This window comes from Seriola dumerili, unplaced genomic scaffold (genome assembly GCF_002260705.1).
Source record: "Seriola dumerili isolate Sdu_G_001 unplaced genomic scaffold, Sdu_1.0 BDQW01000192.1, whole genome shotgun sequence".
NCBI lineage: Eukaryota > Metazoa > Chordata > Actinopteri > Carangiformes > Carangidae > Seriola > Seriola dumerili.
Window position 1 is genome coordinate 759,986 of NW_019174447.1, and position 24,371 is coordinate 784,356.

The following is a 24,371-nucleotide window of genomic DNA, read 5'->3' on the forward strand; positions in this document are numbered from 1 at the left end:
GTCAAAAAGATCAGATGTTGCAGTTCAAATAATATGGAAGCCGCGAGAATGGGCATAGCTGCTGACATTTTTTTTTTAACAGGTTAAAGGAGCTAGTATCAAGTTTTCTCAACCATCAAATGTGGTTTCTTGCTGGTAGCAGGTGGTGGTGATTGTCGCTTGACAAGAGCTTCAGCCATCAAAGTCTTTATAATGCAGGAGTTATAGGCTACGTCCTCTGAGCAGCTACTTCTCCAGGGCAGGTTGGAGGCTACAGTGAGTCGCTAGTGACTAGATGGGCCAGGGGGTAGTTGGTTAGCGTGCTAACTTCAGTAGAAGAAAAGACGTGATAGAGACAAGAATTAAAACTGGTGTTTCTTTCCACCTCTGAAGACAGCTGTTGGTGTGTAAAGGAATGAAGTTTGATGCTGAAAATGCAACGTGTCCTGTAAACTGGTAAGTAAACAGCTGCTAATGCTAATGTTAGCTATGTAGCAATAGCAAAACTTACAAATAGCTCCTTTATTCCATCAGTAGGCTGCATCTCTGTGTGTTGCACAGACACTGTAGGTAAATGTAAGTAGCCATAGCTAAATATCTAGCTTGTTTAATACATTTTACTTTCTTACCTTCAGAGTTTCTGAATTAAATTGTGTCAAGTATCTACAGATGAACGCCAATGTTAGCTAGTTTCTTACTTTAACTTTAAGTTACTGTTTAGCTAGCTAATGTTAGCCAGTTTCTAACTTTAGCCTTAAGTTACAGTTTAGTTAACTAATGTTAGCTAGTTTCTAACTCTAGACTTAAGTTCAAGCTTAGCTAACTAATGTTAGCCAGTTTCTAACTTTAGCCTTAAGTTATAGTTTAGCTATATAAAGCTAACCCTTTCATTTCCAATATTAGTTTGTCATTTCATTAGCAATATAAAATGTCATATATTATCTAATTTTAACAAACACTATTGGGCAATTAAACATTATTAAAATATATGTGTGCCCAACACCTCAATTCACTGAGGCATGTGCCTGTGCTGTACTGGGGCCCCTTTCACCCTGGAGAAATAGTTGACCCCCCTGATGAAGTCATGTCAGTGGATAGTTGGACCAACAGAGGTGGTGTATATTGTAAAGAGGAGGGTTCCTAGTACCGATTCTTGGGGCAATCCATTGGGAGGGGATGGGATAAGGATGTTTGTCTTTGCCGTGAATGACATATGGAGCAGCCTGTGAGACAGGATTCAAACCAGGAAAGGGCTTTTCTAGAGCTGCCCATGTTGAAGAGTACGGACAGTGGGTTGAGGACTGAGCTGCAGCTCTAGCTGCCCTTAGGGTTTCTGTTGCAGACAACAGGGCTGTTTCAGTGCAGTGGTCGCTCTTAAAGCCTGATCTGGATCAAGGAGGTAATTCCATAAGAGGAATTCTGAGACCTGCTTGAAAACTGCCCTGTCCATACACTTAGATAAGATTGAAAGTAACAAATCCAGTTGATAGTTCGCAACCTGAGCAATGAGGGCAGTTTTGAGCAGTTTAGCGAGCCAGCTGTCACACTCATAGGCAGTAAGACCCAGGGCTTATATCTCTTTCTCCCTCTCCCACTGACTTTCCTGTTATGGAGGTGACATGCACTGCTACACTGCTTAAAATGTAACCATTCATCAATTAATGAGAAATATAAACCCTGAAAGTGTTTTTGTGTTATTGAAAAACCTCTTAGCTCTGGCTTTATAATAAATATATATTTTGATATTCATATTGCTTGGAGGTGTAGGACAGATATCATTGCACTGTTAGTGCATCTCATCCCTCTCCAGAGTGGTTTTATTCTGCACTTGAGTCTGATCTGAGTCAATATATTCATCAATTTCATCACTTTTTGATGTATTTTGCGGTAAAAAATATTTCTGTTATATGACAATCCATTTCATGAAGGGGACATATCTTATGAAAGGGGACATACCTTATGACAAAACATGGTTGTGTTTTGTTGTAGGCTACTTTAAGTAAGGGTATCTGAAAAACTAAAGCCCTTTTGAGGACTTGTGCCTATACTAAATGTTAAATCTAAATATTTCATTTAAAAAGTAAATTTTAAATCTAAATCTAAATCAAACTCTAACTGTAAGTGTTAAACCAGTCTCTCACTCTGTTTCTTAAAATTGAAGCTTTAGTGATGTCCCTCACTTGTAAGTTACTTTGGATAAAAGTGTCTGACTGAATGAGTCAATGTAAATGCAACCGGTCTCCCGCTCTGCTTTGAAACCGGTCCGACTGTGTAAGTAATAAAAGTTTTTATAGGCTGAATAATATGTTGTCATGTACCGTATAGAAAAGTACTCATTGTCCTGATGACAGGCAGAGCTCAGCCTTTTCCTTTCACATGAAGATGATCCTCACAATGTAAATGATTCTAACTGCAACACTTTCTTCTAATAGTGTTTTTTAGAAAACACAGATACAGGAGTTCACTGCAGCCTGAGAGCTGAATGTGCTTCATGGAGAAGATTAAAATCTGGGCTTGGAGCCGAACAGTCCTCTCCTGGGGATACTTCACTCATTTCCTCAACACAAGGAAGTCACAAATAAAACACAGTCTTCCTCCTGTGCAACCCTTGGGTCTCACAGGTTTCCACCAGTGAATACCTGGGTCAAGGAAACACACACACACACACACACACACACACACACACACACACACACACACACACAGGAATGTTGTTGTTTTGAGGTGGGAATGAAACAAGCTTTACTTTCTTGTAATATAAATGTGTGATATATTTAACAGTTTGTCAGAGCATTCAAACACATTTCACAGTCTTCATTCAGCAAACTGATCCTGCTCAGGTGTCATTACAAAATGCAAGCATATGTGGTCCGGTCTTACAGAGTGGCTCAACATCAGTTCTGATGTCTGGCCCCCCAAGCAGAGGTTACAGATGTGATCTGGGATTTTCATGAATCCTTAGAAGACACTCTCTGGGAGGTAACTCTGCTGTACTGATGTTTACAACTGCCTGTGTATGTGTGTGTGTGTGTGTGTGTGCGCGTGTGTGCGCGTGTGTGCGCATGCGGGTGTGCGTGTGTGCGCGTGTGTGCGCATGCGGGTGTGCGTGTGTGAGAGAGACTGTGGAGGCCACAATGGGAGATTAAGGAGACAGCACAGGAAACAGAAGCTGGACAGCTCAGGAAACCTGCTTCCGGCTTTTTCTAACTGCAGTAACCATGGATGCAGTTGCAGGTCATGTGACTGTGACTCCCGTCTGAGAAATAGCAGTAACGAGCCACCTCTGTTTTCAGTCCAATCAATTACAAACCTGAGTTTTCATGAACATGGTGGAAAATCAAAGGTGAGAATAAAATGAATAATGAAGATATAAGACCTGAAAATCATGAAACCTGAGTGTAGAAGATTAAAAGATGGGTTTGTACTAATAAAGAGTTTAAGTCAGCAGAGATAAAAAAATAACTTACAGTCTATAGTAGCACATATAGTACATACACACCTTTATACAAGCTCCTGATCCTCAGTCAGTTTGTAGTGATGTTTTCAGATTCAGGGTCCATTAGACTGCTGGATCCAGGATCATCGGGTAATCATAGTCTGTCTCTTCTTATAATTCAAGTGTCCACATGTCTTCAGTTTGTACTGCGGTTATTATTCATCTCAGTCTGGTGTTAGTGTTGTAGGTAAGGACAAAGGTACATGTTCCGTTTTATTGAAACAAACACCCACCTGTTGTTTTCATGTTAGTAATCATGAACTGTACTAACTTTTTTCCACACTTTCATTATATTGAGGTAATACACCTTTCAGTCAGGAGATGGTGCTGATCATAGCAGCTCAGAGGTAAACAGTTCTGGTCGAAGTGTGATTAATACAATGACAATCAGGGGGGTCAACTATTTCTCCAGGGTGAAAGGAAACCCAGTACAGAGCAGGCATGTGCTTCCGTGAACTGAGGTGTTGGGCACACATGAATTTTAATATTGTTTAATAAAGCGAACAGGTAAAAAACCTGAATTCCTGAGTATAAACAAAGAGGGTGTGTATTATAAAAACTAATGTTAAAGATTAAAGACTAACAAACTACCACACCAAATGAAATAATAAACTATATAATGATGTCAAAACGTATCTCTATTAATCCAACTAATCCTCCATTGTCTCACCCCTCATGACTGAGCACCAGTACTAATATTAGATCATATATGACATTTTATATTGGTAATGAAATAACAAGCTAACACTGGAACTGAGAGAGCACACTATCAGCTAGCTAACATTAGTTAGCTAAACTGTAACTAACATTAGCGTTCATCTGTAAATACTTGGCACAATCTAATTCACAAACTTTGAAGGTAAGGTTTCTTAATTTGCTTGTGCCACACACAGGAGCAGAGAGTTGAGGGCGGATGAGGTGGTCTGAGCTACACCTGGAAGAAACCAGGTTATTACATGAGATTAAAAAATACTTTGTTAAGTAAAACAATTTTCTCTTTATCTGAATATTCACGGTATGAGTATTGAATATGGATACTGATGAGTTTTTCTACAAATGACTCATATTTTTTCATCGTTGTCATCATCATTCGTTCTTTTAATACTATATGGTGCCATCAACACGTGCTAACACTAACACCTGTGACAGCGGGTTGCAGGTTTGATTACTCGTCCTCTCTGCACGTTTGGTACCAGGAGCTGTGACTTGGCGTCAGTCACTGATAAACACATAAAAACCCACTGCTGCTGCCACCTACTGGTGGAAGTGTCAGCAGAGTGACATGATGACTTCCTGTGGTCAGGCAGCTTCAAACCATCATCAGTGACTCCACTGAAACATCTCACAGCTGTTCAACAGGCCTGTGTCTACATCAGTCAATCCATTGATCAAACAGATGAAGAAACCCCCCCCCCAAAAAAAACTAGTAAGTAATCCTTGAGTAGCTCTTATGTGTATATATATTTAATCTGAAATGTTTTCCTTCTTTTGATTATTGATCATTAACTTCTCCTCCTGAGCACCCCTCCACACACACTAACTGTAGTCATTACACTGTGTTACACTGACTGTTCAACCCTTGAATCTTTTACTGCTTCAGCCAATTAATTTATTGTGTTCACATCAGTGTCACAGACCCACTGTGGATTTAAACCCTCGAGGTGAGGGGTTCTGTCGACTCTTGGTTCATATGTTAAACTCCGTGTGGTGTTGAATGTAGTGTCTATAACGAGTGTACAGTGAGAACCACACAGGTCACACTCTGTAGCAGATGAAAGGAAAGTTACAGTTACAGTTTATTAGTTTTATTTAAAAAAAAAACAAAAAACAAAAAAAAAAGCAGCAGACAAAAAAATAAAATACAAAAAGAGAAAATCAAAGTGTTGAGTCAGAGCTATCTGCAGAGTGTCAACATGGTGACCATGGTTCACACTCAGCAGCCACAGACACACACAGGCTCCAGGACACCTGACAGAGCTGTGAAGCCAGCTGGAACCAGGCCTCAGGATCTGGACCCACCAGGCCCTCTCTCTGTTCAGGTCCAGCAGTAAATTAGTTTTCATGCTCAGGTGTGTGGTCTGATCTAAGCCAAATGAGGAAGGTAGCTGGTGCAGTACAGATGCTGCAATCTAGCTGTTACACATGATGATGATGGCCCAACAACAAAGAGGTGCAGGTCTGCAGCAGCCCCCCCCCCCCTTCAGGTTCTGGTTCAGGTCCTACTGAATGCTGTGTCCTAAATGCGTCCTACATCCTGGATGTAAGCAGGTTGTTAGTACAACATTAAGTTTACTCACAGCAGCCAGGACAATACTCTAAACTGCGCTGTTAACACACTGTTCTCCCACAATGCACTGCACACAGGAAATGGAGGAGCTGCTCACATCTGGTAAACATCCAGATGAACTGTGTGTTGGATTTAATGTTGAAGCTGTGTGAACAGACAGGAGGTTTGTGCTGCACAGACTGGTTAAATGAAGCTGGGTGGCTTTGAGCTCCTGCAGCTCCCCTCAGTCCCAGTCTCAGACCCTGATAGGCTGCAGAAACAAACTAACAAACATACAGATGCGAGTTAGGATCAATGATGAAGACCTAGTCTTTATGTTCTGGGCCTGACTGCTGTTTTTTTTTTTTCTTATTAGTTTGGGTTAGAGCCAGTTAACACAGTCTTGTTCTTCAGCAATACTGTGCTGATTAAATGTTAGTAAACACACTACTGGGGTCAGACAAGGCTGTGTGTACTAACTCTATATCAGGACTAACTTCCTGGTCTGTACTCTGGATCCTGGAGCACCACATTCACACCGACACAGACCCTCTGTATCATCACTTTAATACATGGCTATTTTTGGTCTGAACAGGGCTGAAGGTGTCTGGCGACAGCTTCTGTCACTTACATACAGTTTGTATTAACACGAGGAGGAGGCAGACTGGTGGCTGGGCCCCGTAGGGACCACACTAAGGGCCAAAGTGAATGGACAGTAACACCACACACACACAGACATGTGAGTGGGGGCCGTGAGCTCATATCTGGATGGATCTCACACATGCAGAAGGACAGAAGAAAAACCCAGGAAGATGTTGGACACAAACACCAGGCACATGTCAAACATACATTTTGTTGAGTGACTACTGCACAATGAAATCACCACGGCAACACACTTTGACCCCAAGAATGTGAAAACTTTTAAATACTGTTACTGTTGATACAAGAACATGAAAGGAAACAAAAAAAACGACAGTCTTTAAAATGTTGCTGCAGGGGAGCGTCAAACTATAGAACAGACTCCCAGTCACACGTCACCTGTCCTCTACTACAGACACACTAACAAGGAGGAGACACTAACGCATCCTGTACTCTGACGTCTTCGACATCTCACACAGCTGACCCTTGAAGTCGATGTCTACGGTGAAGTCCAGGTCCCTCTGCAAACCAACACAGCGTTGAGTCAGGAGAGATGCAGCAGTACAGACACACACACACACACAGTCTTTAAAAACCTCTTAACTTACATTGTTCTTGACGTTTGGCTTCATGCTGATGGTGCCGAAGATCTCCTCTCCAGTCTTCACAGTCAGGTAATCATCCAGGTAGAACACAGTCTGCTTCCAGTGGGTGTAGGGAGACTCTGGGCCTGAGAGAGACAAAAGTCTGCATGAACAGTCTGTCGCTGACCCACAGCTCAAAATCTGGATCTGATCATTTGAACCAAGTTAAGGTTCAAAGCCAAACCCCATCGTAGTCACAAGTCGAAGTCACAATTAACCTTCACTGTTTGTAGTAGGACTGTGTGTAGATACGATCCTGAGAAGATACAGGAGTTAGGCTTATATATACTGCGACTGATTAAATCAAAATTTTAGGAAAATCATCATAGCATGAAGAGCACACCAGCATCTGCATAAAGTCTAAGTAAAAGACAGTCGACTTCTTTTATCCAATCAGAGCAGAGTTTATTTATCACAGTCTGTAACATCCAACATCACAACTCTGCAGTCTGAGCAAATTAATGTTGGTTTAAAAGTTGTTGAAGGATTCCATGGTGTACCAAGGCTTCACTGTATTCATATTTCTCTACCACACTGAGGATCAGATCAGTCAGTGTTTCTACAGCCTGAGTATTTACCTGTGATGGAGGTGCAGTGTGTGACTGATAAGACTCATGCAGTTTAGAGGGCGACAGTGTAACCAGGTTATTGTCTGTAGCTACAATTTACTGATGTCCCCTAAACGCCTCACATAGATAAGCCTGTAGTGACTACTATGGAGACCAATGAGTCACTGCAGGTGTGTGGTCAGATAGGAGTCAGTTTGAAAAAAGTGTAATACGTTTCTAATTTCAGATTCAACCAAGATGAAACTGATTCCATCTACCTGAGCAGGTCTTAATCTACCAGGTAGAGCCTGTGTTGACCGAGTTATTCTGAAGTCATTAGTCAGGGTCAGTGGTGACTTCAGTGTGTGAACTTGTTCCAGACTGAGCAGAGAGGGATTCACTTGTTTAACGTTAGCTTCCCCTGTTAGCTGTCCTGCAAAACAGTGTGGTGCTGAGTCTGCTCTCAGATTAATTGAGTGTGTGATTTTGACACATTTTACAAACGTCATGGCTCTTGTCGATCTCCATATTTTTCTTCACTGTGAAACAAGAATGAGCCCAGACTCCAGCTCTGTAACCAGGAGCTCACCGTCACAAATAATGTTGCTGGTCAAGTAGATTTACTAGTGCTAACGTTTGCAGTGCACTTCCTGTCTCAGTTTATATTGCAGCGGAAGAGTCAAATGATGGGAGATGGATTACAACACTGCCATCCAGTGGTCATGAGATTTAACAACACAGAATGGATCACTGATCTTTCTATGTAAACTATTCATCAAGAACAGATGCAGTAATGCAGAGAATTCATACATTATCACAAAACATAATACTCAGGTCCACTGATTTTCTTCAGCCTCACTACAAGTGTGTGTGTGTGTGTGTGTGAGAGTGAGAGAGAGAGATACTGACTGGTGGAGAAGCCGGTCCTCTTGTGACAGCGGGTGAACTCGATGTTGAAGTAGGTGACCAGAGCGTGGATGTAGTCGTTCCTCTTCACCTGCAGGCAGAACGGGGAGGTGAAGGTCAGGTCCTCCGCCTTCACTGTGTAGATATCCACCTCCTAAAACAGAAGCAACCAGGGTCAACACCTCTGCAGCAGAGGACAGACACACAACAGTAATGAACCAGTCATCCGTCCTCCCACCTTGATGAGACAGGCGCTGCTGACCAGCTGCTTCGGGTCCACCACATCAACCAGGGGCTCCTTTATTGCCACCTCCTTGATGCACGACATGTCAAACCCATACACGTTCTCCCACCCTGGCACAGACACAAACACACAGTTCAGTTCACTGGAATCATCACATGTGGGTTCCAGTCAGTGCTCTTCATTTTTCCGCTTCTTACAGTTACTATCTATTCACCCCTCTGAACATGCTAGGAACAGAAACCCTCCCCTGTGCTCATCACACTCCAGTAACACAAACCACCTCTAGCTTCTAGGGGACTGCTCTTAGACTACTCACAGTGGATTTTGTAGTCCTTGTACTGCCTGTCCTCGATGGCAGTGACATAGAGCGTCGCCCTGTCTGGGAAGATGAGTCCATCTGGTTTCTGTCAGAGGGTGAGAGGGAAAGACTCAGCAGAACTTCAACAGTAAAGTCAGTTACAAACAGTTTGTGATGCACTGTATCATGTGAGCACTGACCACTTCATGATGGTTTCCTATTAAATACTTAGTCTAGATAATGGATTAAATATTAGTTATTTAAGTGATACTTCAGGTTATTTGACGTTGGGTTCTGTGAGGTACTTATGTGTAGGCACTGTATTACCTGCAGTAGATTCAGATGAGCTCTCAGTTTTAAGAAGCAGCAACACAGAAGCTGAGTGATATTAGCTTTTTCCTGTTGGTTTTTTTTTTTTATTTTTAATTTTTATTTAAAGTGGCTAAAACAGTTCTTTCTGCTGACCCGGTCCACAGCAGCTCATCACTCAGTTTCTGCCCCCATGCTGCTGCTGCTTCTCTAAACCAATAAAGGACCTCACGCTACCCCACGTCAAATAACCTCAACTATCCCTTTAATACATGGACTCCAAAAGTGAGGCCCTAAGGAACAGTCAGCCTCAAATTTCCCTAAAGTCAAACTGAAGCTCAGCTGTTTAAAATCACTTCAGCCTGCAGGATCAAACTTCGAGTCACTCCACTGATTGGCTGCTTCTCCACATCAGTGCACTGAAGTATTTCAGCCACGTGTTACAGTAACAAAAGGTGAAACAAGCCAAATAGTGGAGTCAAATTAACCAGGATATTTGTGTGCTTATGTACTATGGAACACTGAAGAGATCATTAGAGGAAAACTCTGAAATGGGAACGTATATATATATATATATATACACACATACCAGCCATTTATCCCTGGCATAAATGACTGTGTTGAGCATGGACTCATAGAAGAGGCAGTAACCCATCCACTCTGATATGATGATGTCTACTCCTTCCACAGGCAGCTCCACCTCCTCCACCTTCCCCTTGATAATGGTCACCACTGGAAACACAAGAGCAGGTCAGGAGGCACAACAACATCCACCCACAGACCCCCACCTGACCCACAGACCCTCCATGTGTCACTAGTGGACTGGATCATTCACTCACCGTCATCCAGCTTGTTGGCCTTGACGATCTTCACAGCGTAGTCTGAGATGCTGCTGCACTCGATCTGTTCAGACAAATCAAACGACAGTGAAGTCACACTGACGCTGCTGATGTAATAAGGCTGTTACCACCGGTCAAACACTAAAGTCAATCTAAAAAAAAAAAAAAAAACACTAACAGATTCTGATTTAACACATACCCCTATAACCTTCTTGGCCCCGGCTTTGGCTGCGAACATGCAGAGGATACCCGTCCCACTGCCCACGTCCAGCACCACCTTGTCCTTAAACAGGTGCTTGTTGTGGAACATGGAGTTGCGGTATGTCAGAGTGCGAACCTCGTCTTTCAGCATCTCCTACAGCAGTAGTAAAGAAGAAGAACAATGAGGGTTAGGAGACAAAACTCTACACTTTTTGGTGTTTGAATGTGAAAGCACTGCAGTTTCTGTAGCTCAGAACAAAATTACCTCGTGGATGCCGAAGTGGGCGTATGAGTCAAAGTAGTAGTCCTTTGACGTCATATCCTCAGCTGCAGGCTTGGCTGAGCTCTCCCCCTGAGAAACCTCAACAAAAGACATACACAGTTAGTGGCCCTGGGTTTAGCACTTGTGTTCTGGTTTAGAGGTCTTATTAGAAATCTCAGCTAAGTCAGACGTGGTGTAAAGAACTGAAACAACAGCTGCTGAAACCATCACCGTGGCTCACACAGGGTCCTGATCTGAGCCGTTCTTAACTAACACACAGTAGCTAACCACACATTCTGGATCAGACTATATCAACAATGTGTTGACAGACGTCCAGCTGTGGACAACAACCTCTCTGTGGGATAAAGGCCTCTCATGGTACCACAGGCAGTTCTGTGAAAGCACTGAAAAGAACAAAGGTATCATGCTGAGGAGATTCCACAGACTGGAGCCATTTTGAAATTAAAGACATGTCGACAGTGAGACCTGTGGATGCAACCAAAAACTGAACCTCTCATGTCTTTCACACAGGGGAACATTCTCACATACTTCAACCTGCTGCTTTCTGCATAAATGTGGCTGTTGTGACTTAAGGGCTCTAGTTAACTTTTCATTCACCACCTTCACTGTGAAGATCTGAGGAAACAATGACCCTCACACAAGTTTTCAAACATGATTCATATCAATCATTTCAAATCTGTGTATTATCACAGACAGGGTTTACTCTGGACAGTTGTAGAAATACATTAACAGTGTGTGGTAATGTAAGCATGGTTTCTAACACCACAACTCATGGATGCTGTGACTTTTTGTAGTGGCGTTAACAGCGTGGCCCTAATATGAACCAATTCTCCTAAATCACTAAATTAAGAAATAAATCTGCTTTAATAAAATTAAGTAGACAAGTAATTGCTTTTACAAATTTACTAAAAACAGAAACAGTGTGTTACCTAAAAAAAAAATTTAACTCCATGACACCAGGCGCTGTTTAAGAGTAAAAATAGTCTAAGGTCTGGAGTGAGTTGAACAAGGTCAGTTCTGTACAGTTCAGTTCAATAACTGTTCATGAGCCGGGTCTGAGACCGCTTCAGGTTCCAGTCTACAGAGAGTCGGATGAGCACAAAGGATGGGAGCACATGTTAGTGGTCCTGGCCTTCCTTGAGGACCGCCACAGACCAAGTCTAAACCCGCATTATGTCCACCAGCGACTCATCTAAAGCCCCACAGTTAGATAATGGTGTGGTGTTACCTGGCTTACCTGTGGTCCCAGCAAAGCCGACTAACAGGCAGCTGTTAACCGGCTGGATGGGTCAACATGTTGCGAGACTAATTCGCGTTAGTCGGCCAACGAGGAACCACACCGGTACCAAGTAAGAAATTCATAGGGATGCTGTTAATAAACCAGGTCAGAGAGGGAAACCACCGTGGCCCAGGTGTAGTATATGCCCGCAGCAAACTAACCGCTGACCGCAGTAAAACCAGCGGGAGAATGAGGCAGCTTCCACGCCTGGAGAGCGGCCGGCTAACTAGCTCTGGAGCTAACACGTTTGTCCCCATGCGGTCCCGCAGATTCGTCAGACGCTGCCGGCCAACGACGTTTCTTCTGCTCACACCACTCACTTCAGCTCTCGATGTTACCCATCTGCTCAGGCTGCCTAATAAATACTGGTTCAAGTATTTGGATCAGATCCCGGCTCTGTCTGCTAAATGAATGAGCGGCAACGGCAGATGCTTCACCGAGTCACGTTAGCCAAGTTAAAATGGATGCATCCCTCAGTACCTGCTGCGTATGTAATGACGGAGACACAGACGCTGAGACTGAAGGACACATAACAACGTGTCTCCAGGAACAATGAGACCGTGATACCCGAGACAAAGTCAGAGTAGAGGAATCTACAATATTTCCTACAGTAACATCTTACCTCCATCCTCTCTGCTGGCGCCGCCATTTCGATCTTCTGCCTGGCTGCGTGAGCTTCCAGGAGTCTTCCTTGGTCCCGCCCACGACAAGCAGCTTTTATTTCTGATTGGGCCAGGGCTCTGGACGCGCCTACATTCTACTGACGCGTTCCTTTTTTCACAGAGTCGGAATATTCGGCTTCGTTTTCTCCTAGAATTGAAATCTGTACTCAAGTCACTCGATTTATTAAACAACAAAAAGAGTAATAATCTCTTGTAAAAAAAAAAAAATGTTAGTAGTTTTTTTTTCTCTGTCATATCTGACTGGATATGTTAATATATGTCTATATATATATATATATACTATATATATATATATATATATATATATCCTCCTGTGCTTTTTTTTTTAAATAGACATTCACATTATGCTCTCCTTTTGTACTTAAGTTCAGGTATATATGCTGCTATTTTACCTGAATTATTGAAATTTTGGTCATTAAATATATATATTAATATAAATATTCAGCTTGAACCATTTTTATATAGAGTCTATGCTTGAACCACGAAAAAGAAACAGTGACCCGAAGCGTAATGGCACCGCACATCCGAAGGACTGGTGAACTGCTGCTACTGCTGCATTCAGGTAACCACGGAATAACTGACATCCCTATTCTGCCCTTTGACTGTTTCATGGATTCATTTAGTCATGCTGTCATATCATGCACAGACTCTTTCTAGCCTATGGTAAGCACTGCAGGATCTGAAATGCACAAATAATATAGTCTTTATAAAAAAAAAACAACACAAAGTTATACTTCACTTTAATTGTACAAATGTTTATGACTGCACAGATACTATCACACACTACATTTAAATACGAAGCAACAAATAGTCCAGAAAAAGACAAATAAAGTTAAAATGGTTCTACCGGGACATCAGTGTGTCAGCTGGTGGTTTGAATCCTACCATAGTCACTAAAGTCAAAGTGTCCTTGAGCAGAACTGTTGAACCCGAATCCCAGAACTGGTATCCTCTGCACTGTCATAATAGTGTGAACGGGTGAATGTAAAGCAGGAGCATGTTGTGAGATCCAGGTTGTACTGGGAGTGTGTTGTGTGTGATCCAGGTTGTATTAGCAGTGTGTTGTGTGATTGAACTAAGAGTGTGTTGTGTGTGATCCAGGCTGTACTAGAAGTGTGTTGTATGTGATTAGGTTTGTACTAGGAGTGTGTTGTGTTATCCAGGTTGTACTGGGGAGAGCAGTCTGATACTGGTAAGGATGCTGCTGGTCAACAGGAAATGACCAACAAACGCAGGTCAGAGCCAAAGCTGGCGGAGCTTGTGCCCTCACTCGCTGTCTTGTTGTAAGTACTGTTCATCTCTTCTAGGCTTGTCTTCCCGCTGCTCAGCAGTTTGTCGTGAGGACACCGATGTCTTGACTACCGGGGTGAGCAGGCAGCTCAGGGCGCAGTGAGTCTGGGGCGCTAACATGGCAGCAGCGCTGCCCGCCGGACCAATCAGCAACGCCCTGCGCTCGATCGGAGGGAACGAGCGTGCGCGTTCACGGCTGCATGGCGCGATCACGCAGCTGGTTGTGCTGTCACGAGCCTAGTGCGAGCCGCGGAGAGGAGGCTGGAGAATTAGAGCGGACATCAATTATACAGGACATCTTATTTACCGCGTTTAGTGCGTGATAACGAGAGCAGGGCTAGCACTTAATACCGCTGCCCGGCCGTTAAGACTCTCTGCCGAGAGACTGAGACCGAGCGATTCCGGTCAACCCGTGATGTATTCCTGCATTTGAATGATACTGCTAGCCAGCTAGCTAGCTAGCTGTTGAGCTAGCTGTACGGTGCGTGACTCGGAGTAAGTTAACGTTAAATTCTCGGCCGTTATTTTTTATTAACACACCTGACTGCGTTCACCTGAGAGACATCCAAACAGCGGGTGATTTTAACTTCAGTCGGTTGGTGCTGTAGCTGTCGTGCGCGTCGCTTGTGTCCTAGCCAGATAAGGATTGAATGAAATAACGTTAGCTTGCCACAGGCAGCGGAAACGAGCCAGTTAACAGGGATAACGTTAACTTATCCTGCTGCTGGCTGATCCACCGTCATCCAGCTAATCTAGCACATGCTATCTGAGCTAGCCACCCACAGGCACACAGTCCGCCCGGTAGGTCACCGCCAGCCATAAAGTTGAAGCTAACGACTGGACCTGCGAGGTAGCTAACTCGTACCAAACGTCAAGTTGGCCATCTTCCGCTAGAGTCCAGTGTGAAAGGCTGACCAGCGCCAGGTCGTTTTTACGGATAAGGCCGGAGTGAGGACAGAAACCTGCAAACATGCCGGCTGTGTCGAAAGGAGATGGAATGCGAGGATTAGCAGTCTTCATTTCCGACATTAGAAACTGTAAGTGACATTGTCTTTCATTATAATTACTTTGTGCCATTTAACGGCAGTAGTATCAGGTGACACTGTGCCGTTTTACATGCTGTAGTGAAATGAGGAGGGAGGGCGAGGAGGAGGGGGGGGGGTCTATTTTTTTATCAACTGCTATTTACTCTATAATGTCACAATTAATACAATCAGTGTGTTACCATCGTGTACCACGACTAGACTTGCTGCAGCAGAACCGAGGGTCTGATGGTTAGATGCAGAAAACGGATCCTGGCTGGCTGTGGCTTAGGTCAGACTGAGATCACAAACATCTGTACGACATTAGTGATCCAGATGTCGAAACTAATCTGGGGACTGGAGGTTCACTTCACAGCCGAGAAACAGTGTTATATCATTGTAAACTGCCGCTATGACAGGGCTAACAGTAATAAGTCCGACTGGAAGGAAGGCGGCGCTCTGTCAGCAGAATAAAACCAGGAGACCCCCCCCGAATAAATATCATACCGGACCCCTGTCACAATCCATTGACCGATGTTAAATGAACATGGCATCATCAAATTAGTAATAGCTGGATAAAGTAAGATTTGGAAGTGAACTAATGAATTCTAACTCATTCAAGGAAAGTGTTCTGTAATATTAGAAGTCTCTTTCTAATTACCTCTACTTTATATTTAATGATAATATTTTCTCCTGTGATGTGACTTTATTCCAGTTCTCTCTTGTTATTATCATGGGGTGATGGCAGTGACTTTGCAGAATACTGCCATCTAGTTTGGAGTGATTGGCTGTTGTAATGTGTGATGTGTTTAAAGTAGGTAAATGGTTACAGTTGGGTTTGCATTAGGTGATAGGCTGTAATGGCCACCTCTTGGTCTAATCTGTGATGCTACAGGTTTCGTTGTGACTGAACAGCTTCTACATTATCGCCTTATGGGCACTTGCAGGTTGGATCTATGCACCAGTATTTAAAGTCCCCCTCCACTCAGAAATGTGTTTTTGTCAGTGTCACTTCTCTTGGATGTTTGACCTTCACTGAGATGAAAAATATTTGCATATTCATTAATTCAGAATTTTTCAATCAAGGAGGAGGTGTAAATGTAAGAATTTCTCTTTTTATGGAAAAATGTTGATAATGTGATACTGATATCAACTACATTAGCCAGAGCGAACTGCTGTAGAAGGAGGACCTGTACCAGTTTAAATTTTGAAACAAAACTCTGTCTCTAATATCAGACAAATAAAAGAAGCCCTTGTCTCTATTTCATAAGAAATACATTGTATGAACTAAAAAAACAGGAAAATTACAACCAAATGTGGCAAAAGTTGTAATTAGTAGTTGTCAGATGACATTGATGTTGGAGGAAGAGTGTTGATAACTGTCCTGTAGTCTTACAGGTTATGTTTGGTCATATTCACCCACCCTGCACCAAATAGAGAGGAGAAATCATAAGTGATCATCAGAGTCGGCCAGTTTAGGTTTTTCTCTGACCTGGAATCAGATCTAAAATGGATCCAGCTGTGGGAACCCAACCATTCATCCGCTTGTTTATCTATACACAGCTTTGACTGTAGCTACCTGCCATATTACTTCTGACAACAGTGATAACAATGCACCTAGTAATTATTTACAACAGCATAGGAGCAGCAGTAGATATGATGTTTGGAGTCAGCTGAGATATGACAGGTGTCATAAAATCGTAGTTATTAGTTAATCTGTTTACAACTGACCAACTCAATATAACTAGTTTTAAATGTACCTTAGTGGTCACTTTAGTGTTGTGACAACATTGAATTTAACTGGTATATCCTTCAATGAAAGTGTTTGTGTGTGTGTGTTTTTTTTTTTTCTTGTTAAATATTGTTGTCCCCTCAGATGTTACCAGAAAACACACACTGACAGATAAAACTGCATTTTCAGGGTTTAAAGCTTCAACTCAGAGTGAATATCAAAATTTAATAAAATCTAGCTTCATGTTAGTTCATTAAATTTACCTTTCTCTCTCCCTCTCTCCTTGGCTGGGTGTCAGCATCTTTAGCCACTTCCTGTATATGTAGTTTCAAATTAAAAGCCCTCCACTGAGTCATGTAGCTTCATGACATTGCAGCAGCAGCAATAATAATTAATAAAATATACAAAGCTGAAGCACTAAAACTTAGAAGTAAAGTGGATGTACTAGAAACAGTATGCAAGAATGAGACATATCTCAGTGGGATACTACTGCCCAGTGGGCAGTGTCTGTAATTGTTCCACAGGGTCGGCCATTACACTTATTTCATGGGTTTTCATTGGTTCACATTGGTTCACAAAACAAACTGTCAGGTCAGTGTATTTGTCTTGAAATTCAAATCTGTGTAGAACCACCTGCAGGTAAGTGTCTTTCCACTAGTCGTCTTGGATTGCGTTTGTCTTGACCAGTGTGGAGTTAGTTTTACTGGACCAACTAGTATCATCAGTCTGAGAAATGTTTGACAGGGTTGACTGATGAAGGACAGGTCTAACACCAGCAGTGAGTGAGTGATCCACCAGGTCAGCTGTGAACACACCTTCTCACTGTCTCCCATACATTGATTCATGAGTAATGGCGCAGCACAATATCGACACTGACCGCCACAGATTAATTATAATATTTCATTGTAGAGCTGTGTGCAGCATTGATTCACTCAGCCACCCCCCCCCCCCCCCCCCCCCCAACACATTGAGCAAACAGGAAACAAGGAAAGAAAGAGAGAGAGGGATGTGAAAATACAACAAAGGTCCCAGCTGGACTTGAACCATGGACTTTGTGGTTGTTTGCTGTAACTATTCACCCACCAGGGTGCTCCACTAATAATAAATAATAAAATAAATGACAGTCTTGACATTGAAGCAACAGTGAGGTTTAAAGTAGGAACATAGATTCACTGTCATTCATCCCATTCTCTGTCGTCCGTGTTTCTGCTGGTGTGCTGGTGTAGACTGTAAATAAAGATGGACGTAGCCTCTGTGACATCACCCATACGTTTCTGAAGAGCAGTTTCGAAGCTCAGAGTGAGCTCTTCCACTGTTGCCATTTTGGCAGAGCCTGACTCCGCCCCTAACTCCCAGCTAATCCAAAAATGGACAAAGAGGTGGGGCATGTGTGGAGCTGAGACTTTGGTGCATGCCTGTTTGTGGAAAGCATAGACTCCTGTCACTCAAACTGTCACTGTTGGAGCCAGACTCTAGTGGTCATAAGAGGAACTGTAGGTTTTGTTACTGCAGTATTGGCCTCATTTCCAGCCTCGGAGGTTGCCCCTTGGTGTGGACTCACTGGTGATGCTGGAGTAAGGAAGAGGGGCTGATCTGGGAGTGGGGGCTGAACAGTCAGGGTTCATACAGACAACCCTCAGTTTAGTTTTTTAACAATTTTCTTTCAGCCAGGTTTGCTGTGGTTGTGTGACACATACTCAGTGTTTCCTGTGGATCAAGAGGTTTAGCGTGGGGCATGACAGGGGTTGTTGGTGGGCGGCGCACGGGTGTTATTGCCTTGGGAGGAGAAAAAAAGACATCAGACCATTGTTAATTTGTAGCCTACATGTTTTTGTTTTTTTAAACAACATCCCCTCAGAACTCTTCATAATAAAAGCTCACAATCGTTTGAACTAAAGCATTGCAGGAAAAAACAAACTTTCTTGCGTCTTTATTTTGTTGACAAAAATTAACTGTTGCTGCCATGACGGAGTAATATTGTAGAACCAGGCCTAACACCTGATGTGACTGACAGTGTCTGTCATTCACTTTCAACATGGATAAAAGCATAATAAGCATCTGAAGGTAGGGGTAGATTCTCTATTTCGACATTAGCTATAGCTTAACGTGAGACTGTCACAGTTCCATATTGTAAGATTTAAAGAAAAATCTGATTATCAAAATAATGTGACAGGTGATGGTAAAAATGAATGTGCACAAATATCCTCAAGTCGCGCCTATGGCTGAATCACAGCTGTGGTTACATCCTCTACCAACTTCACTGTAACTTGTGTCATATTGCTTAAATATAGGGTAGTTATTTTTCAGTGACAGTTACAACTACGTTTTTTTTTCTAGCGGTTGCTATAATAAGTCTTAAGCAGTCTGTCTTCAGTGCTTCACTCAACAACGTAACAGCCTAACTGCACCTGTGGAATATGACTCAGTTTAAGTAGCGGGTTTGTTGTGGGAGGTGAGTCTCTCCTGGGGTGTAAGAGAAGTAGCCTACTAGTGTGTTAGCGCAGTAAGTGTGTGCAGGTAGTCAAGTTACTTTAGTCAGCCATAAAGGGTGTAGCTAACAAAGTATAGTATGCTAGCTACCGAAAGGAAAGCTAACCCAGCCTTTTAAGAGCACGAGGAGAGAGATGCGTCTGAATTCCGTAGTACGTGCACGGGGGAGGCCCAAGGCGTTTTTGTTAGATTTTTTATTTATTTATTTATTTATTTATTTATATGTTTGTTTGTTTGCCACAGCGGCAAAGATTTTTGCGTGGCATGTCGCCATGCAGAGGTGTTAACTAGCGGAAACACTGCTGTTACCTGCTCTATGTTCTGTATTTGAGGTTGTATTTCCTCTGTCGTAATACTCTTATAGGGATGTCTAAAAAAACAAAACAGTGGAACTCAGGTCTGTGGTACTATGTCCTATGTCAAAACAAAATACACACCTGCACAGGTGTAGCATCAATCCCTGACAGTTGTACATCTTCTAGTGAGCTAGCCTCTTCAGATGGAAGCTCATAAGACGTAGTCTTCGCCTTTCTACTGTGAGTGCGCTAAGCCTTCACCTGCTGTCTGACTGACAGAAGTGGACTGTCTGTTGTGAGCCTGATTAAAATGGCCGCCTATCTGGTGGTAGTGGAGTTCTTCTCTCCTCACTCTCATCAATTAAACTAATGATCACTGACGTCTTATACTCAAACCTTTAATTACACATTAGCTTTGAGAGCGAAAAACCCCACACTGAGACTGTATGGTGTCTTTAATATGGTTGAAGTACTGTAAATAAAATACATATACAGAGAGAGATTACTAATACTGATAATGAGGGAGATTACAGATACAGATTATAGGTAGAGATTGCAGTACAGATAGAGATTACAGGTACAGATTAAAGGTACAGATAGAGATAGAAATCTCAGAAACAGATACAAATCCAAATTACAGATGCAGACACAGATTTCAGATATGTGTTGGTGCTTGTTGCTGTAAAGAGCATCTGAGACATGTATGTTGCTGGGTATAGAAACACAAATGAGTGTTTGCAGTTTAAATATTGATGCAGTTGAGATGCTTTAATCCGACAGGACAATAAGGTGCTAACCCTAACCCATACATCACACTAAGGAGCTGCTGTGCCCCTGAGTTAAGAAATAAATGCACCATGCTTCCTTTATTGAATCACTGTGCTGGCAGTGGAAACTTGTTTTCACTGTCAACTGCTCGTTACTGGTCAGAAGTGGTGGGGCCAGGGAAAAGATGTAGCAGATTTGTTGGCCCTGGAGTTACTGAATCCTTGTCTTTATCCAACCTGGGTGTCAGAACTCAGACACTCACACTGGTTGACTTAACTAATTTACTAACACACACTGGATGAAGCTGTGAGAAGATCTGGGGGTTTTGTAGCACAGCTGTGGAGCTACAATAAAATCAGTCAGACAAATGCACCGTATATTGTCCCACAACATCTAGAAGATGATCAAAGAGATGGCGACCTTAAAAACCTGAACACTGTTTACAGCCAGGTCCAGCCTGTTCATGTTTTAAATGCTGACACTGAACTGCTTCCTTTCCCTCGTCAGGTAAGAGCAAGGAAGCTGAGATCAAACGGATCAACAAAGAGCTTGCTAACATCCGCTCCAAGTTTAAAGGGGACAAGGCTCTGGACGGCTACAGCAAGAAGAAGTATGTTTGCAAGCTGCTCTTCATCTTCCTGCTCGGCCATGACATTGACTTTGGACACATGGAGGCAGTCAACCTGCTGAGCTCCAACAAGTACACAGAGAAACAGATCGTAAGTCTTCCACTGGCTGTGCTGTGTGTTTAAAGCTTTGATGGAGTTTGTAGCTGTGCCTGAGTTTTCCAGTTCCAGTTCACTCCAACACATTTGATTTTGTGAATGATGTGTTTCTCCTCTTTGTCAATAAATTGTTATTATAACAAGATGTGACTACAGTTAATCTCGAATGTGTATAAAAAAAAATTAAAGAAAAAAATGAAGCAACAAACCTCAGACACCTGACCAGTCACTAACCAGAGATGCTTGAAGGGATTACTTTATCAAGTAGATGAGGTGTTAAAGAATATTGGAGTTCATGTCTGGGGGGCTGAAGAATCTGATCCAGGACTTTAGACAGACCAGTATATCAGACCCTCTGTTGATCCACATCAGAACTAAGGTTTCTGACTCAGTGTTGACACAACTAGAAATCAATGACCTGTGTGTCATCAGCCGCACACTGGCCTCAGTTACAAAGTATCATGCTAGATATCAGCTACTAGACAGTGTTGTTCTAATACATACAGTGATCTTGTACCCTACCTGACCCAGACTGGGTTTCAGGTCTAAACTATTGGTTCATGGTCAGGTTCACTTACTGTGAGTTTTGAGTCTGTAAATGGCAGCACAGATAGACCACTACCAGATTGTAGACCTCTGCCATGGCCAAATAATCATCACAATCAATAATCAATCAGATCAATGTTAAGCTTGTGTTTCCAGTCGGACACGGACCTCTCCGACCAAGCCAACTGATTGGCTGTCAGAGAACATGATAATAAGTTTAACACCACATATCTTGCACTGCACGTTATTGTTGTCTTTTTTTATCAATGTATTTCCAGACATCACTTTTCCTGGTCACGACTGCCATGGTGCACGTAACGCCAACCGAGTTGAACTATTGTAGCCAAAAGCAACACGTGCAAGTAGTGAAACGCTACTTGAATAATGACGTCAACAACGAATACCCGAGTAATTTTACCCATCCCTAATCTCTTTGTGACTTCTACCTGTGTCTGCACATGACCCTTCAGTCTCATTTCTGGGCGTTACCTATGCTAATTAGGGCCAACTGGCACACGCTTTCAATTTTCGAGGAGATTAGGATTCATGAATCTAGGAACACAGGTGTGCACAATTCTGTGGTTTAAGAACACGTCCATGAATCTGATGTAGAGTTTTCTTAAGAACAACTTAAGAAAGAATTTAAGAAAATACTTAAGAAGATGTTGGTGAATGAGGCCCAATGTTCCCTGAGAAACTGATGGAAATGTAGAAAAATGTTCTATCCTAGTGTTGAGGAAAGTAATGAAACTTCCTGGATCCACATCTTTAACCAGATAAGCACCAACATTTAAAGGATTCTTCCCTGGTCCATGACCCATCCCTCCACCAAGTCTGGTTCAGTAGTTTTTCTGTAATCCTGCTGAAAAAAAAACAGACGGGGTTAAACCACAACCTCCTAGGTGTAGGTAATAAGCTTTAAGGTAAATTTGAAATTTAGTGAAAGTGCAGCAGGCTTCATGTGAGAACTAGTACAAATAGATTTTTTCCTCAGTGGCTCGTATGAGTGATTTTAAAGTGATTTAAAAGAATGTCCTATGAGTCATGAACAGATAGTCAAACTACAAACATGATGCTTTTTATTGGGCTGCATTTGAAGTTTAATATGATGCTGACATGACAGTGTTCTTCTTTTGAAATGTAAAAGATGGACACAGTTAACTGCTGTAGATGCTAAAGCAGAACTACCTCGGCCCTGTGGCTGTTTCCTGACTCCGTCTGATGGACTGTTTTCTCAGGAACAGGAAATGTTGAGTTTGCAGAATAATGTTGAGTCAGGATCCAAGTGGTTTGAGAGCTGACTGCTGTACCAGCAGAAGTAGCCCTGAAACCAGTTCCTCCAGAGTCCGTGCCTCCGAGTGTGGACACCATCTGAGACTGTTAACCAAATGTAATGTAGTGGTTATTAATAATTGACCCAGTAAAAACATTGGAGTCAATGATGGTCTTCACCTCTTTCATATTAAGCCATGCAGTCAGTGAATGAGGCAGGCTGTCACTGGCACAACTCCTACCTCCTCCTGTCATGATGTTTGAATTATTTTTGATTATTTACCACAGATGTGAAGCATGTTGACCGTGACACTTTGAGTATTAAAAGTCTTCTACTTTTCATTTTCACCAACACACTCAATACTTGACAAAGCTGTTCTGTGACGGTGCCACCTGCTGGTTAATGTGGGATTAGCCTCATACTTAGGCTGTAGTGTTCCAGGTGTGGTTAGCCTGTTCTATTAATGAGTTAGAGTGAACCTGTCAGTGTAAGCACAGTCCAACAGCCATAGCTAGCATAGCTTCACTCGGAGCTGAACATTTGGAGCTTCATGAAGGGAGGATGTGTTTACAGGACTGTTGGATCAGAGTTAATAAGTTTGACCTTATACTCTGGACTATGACTGTTCAGGTGTTTTCATGAGCTATGTTATCATGGGTCACCCACTGAAAACTGGTCTCCTCTGTTACTCTAGGGTTACCTGTTCATCTCAGTGCTGGTCAACAGCAACAGTGAGCTAATCCGTCTGATCAACAACGCCATCAAGAACGACCTGTCCAGCCGTAACCCCACCTTCATGTGCCTGGCTCTTCACTGCATCGCTAACGTAGGGAGCCGTGAGATGGCCGAGGCCTTTGCAAGTGAGATCCCTCGGATCCTGGTTGCTGGGTGAGTGTGACCTCTGTTCTAATGTGTTGCTGTGAGTGATGGAGCCAAATAGTTAACTGTGATTTAACCTCCGGTCATGTGACTGATGCACCGCAGTGATACGATGGACAGTGTGAAACAGTCAGCTGCTCTGTGTCTGCTGCGCCTCTACAAGACTTCTCCTGACCTGGTGCTGATGGGGGAGTGGACATCACGCGTGGTGCACCTGCTCAACGACCAACACATGGTGAGAGAGACCCCCCCCACCCCCACCCCACACGCTGTGAGGGAGTGACCCATTGATCCACAGAGTGTGTGGAAACAGCAGTCTTATAATGTACAGATGATGTTGATAACATGATACTAATCAGAAGTTGAATGAAATTCGATTTAAATGTCTCGAGCACCAACATGTCACATGTCCAGAATTGGTCCTGTACCATTATGCAGCTTTGTTCATGTTATGTGTGTGAATGTTAAATGAATTTATTATAAAGAGATGAAATGGTTAAATCTGTAAAATAATATTGTGTGTGTTCTCTCCTCTTGCGGTTTTAGGGTGTGGTGACAGCAGCCATCTCTCTCATCACCTGTCTGAGCCAGAAGAATCCAGATGAGTTCAAAACCTGTGTTTCCCTGGCCGTTTCCCGACTCAGCATGTGTGCGTGTGTGTGTGTGTGTGTGTGTGTGTGTGTGTGTGTGTGTGTGTGTGTGTGTGTGTGTGTGTGTAGGTGTTGTGTGTGTGACC

At 42.8% G+C, this 24,371-nt stretch overlaps 2 protein-coding genes across 5 annotated transcripts in view; one reads left to right on the forward strand and one right to left on the reverse strand.

Moving 5' to 3' along the window:
* Positions 1-6,097: 6,097 nt before the first annotated feature.
* prmt1 (protein arginine methyltransferase 1) lies at positions 6,098-12,625 on the reverse strand. Of its 2 annotated transcripts, none has more exons than XM_022753692.1 (10): positions 12,554-12,625; positions 10,635-10,721; positions 10,368-10,523; positions 10,169-10,232; positions 9,919-10,061; positions 9,039-9,126; positions 8,717-8,832; positions 8,482-8,632; positions 6,989-7,110; positions 6,098-6,901 (listed from the first exon to the last, which is right to left on the reverse strand). In XM_022753692.1, exons 1-10 carry the CDS (start codon positions 12,578-12,580, stop codon positions 6,818-6,820), a joined length of 1,038 nt encoding a protein of 345 aa, XP_022609413.1. In that variant the 5' UTR covers positions 12,581-12,625; the 3' UTR covers positions 6,098-6,817. The 2 variants fall into 2 exon arrangements, with proteins under 2 accessions (XP_022609413.1, XP_022609412.1); XM_022753691.1 differs by having other exon boundaries at positions 10,635-10,730; positions 12,554-12,617.
* Positions 12,626-14,114: 1,489 nt separating this feature from the next.
* Positions 14,115-24,371, forward strand: part of ap2a1 (adaptor related protein complex 2 alpha 1 subunit) — a 26,520-nt gene continuing 16,263 nt past the window's right edge. For 2 of the 3 annotated variants that reach the window (XM_022753687.1, XM_022753688.1), the window contains exons 1-4: positions 14,115-14,941; positions 20,720-20,931; positions 23,451-23,644; positions 23,741-23,870. In XM_022753687.1, coding sequence (XP_022609408.1) covers positions 14,875-14,941; positions 20,720-20,931; positions 23,451-23,644; positions 23,741-23,870 — 603 coding nt within the window. In that variant the 5' untranslated portion in view covers positions 14,115-14,874. Of the gene's footprint in view, positions 14,942-20,719; positions 20,932-23,450; positions 23,645-23,740; positions 23,871-24,181; positions 24,284-24,371 lie in introns of all 3 variants that reach the window. The other variant, XM_022753686.1, reaches the window with a different exon arrangement.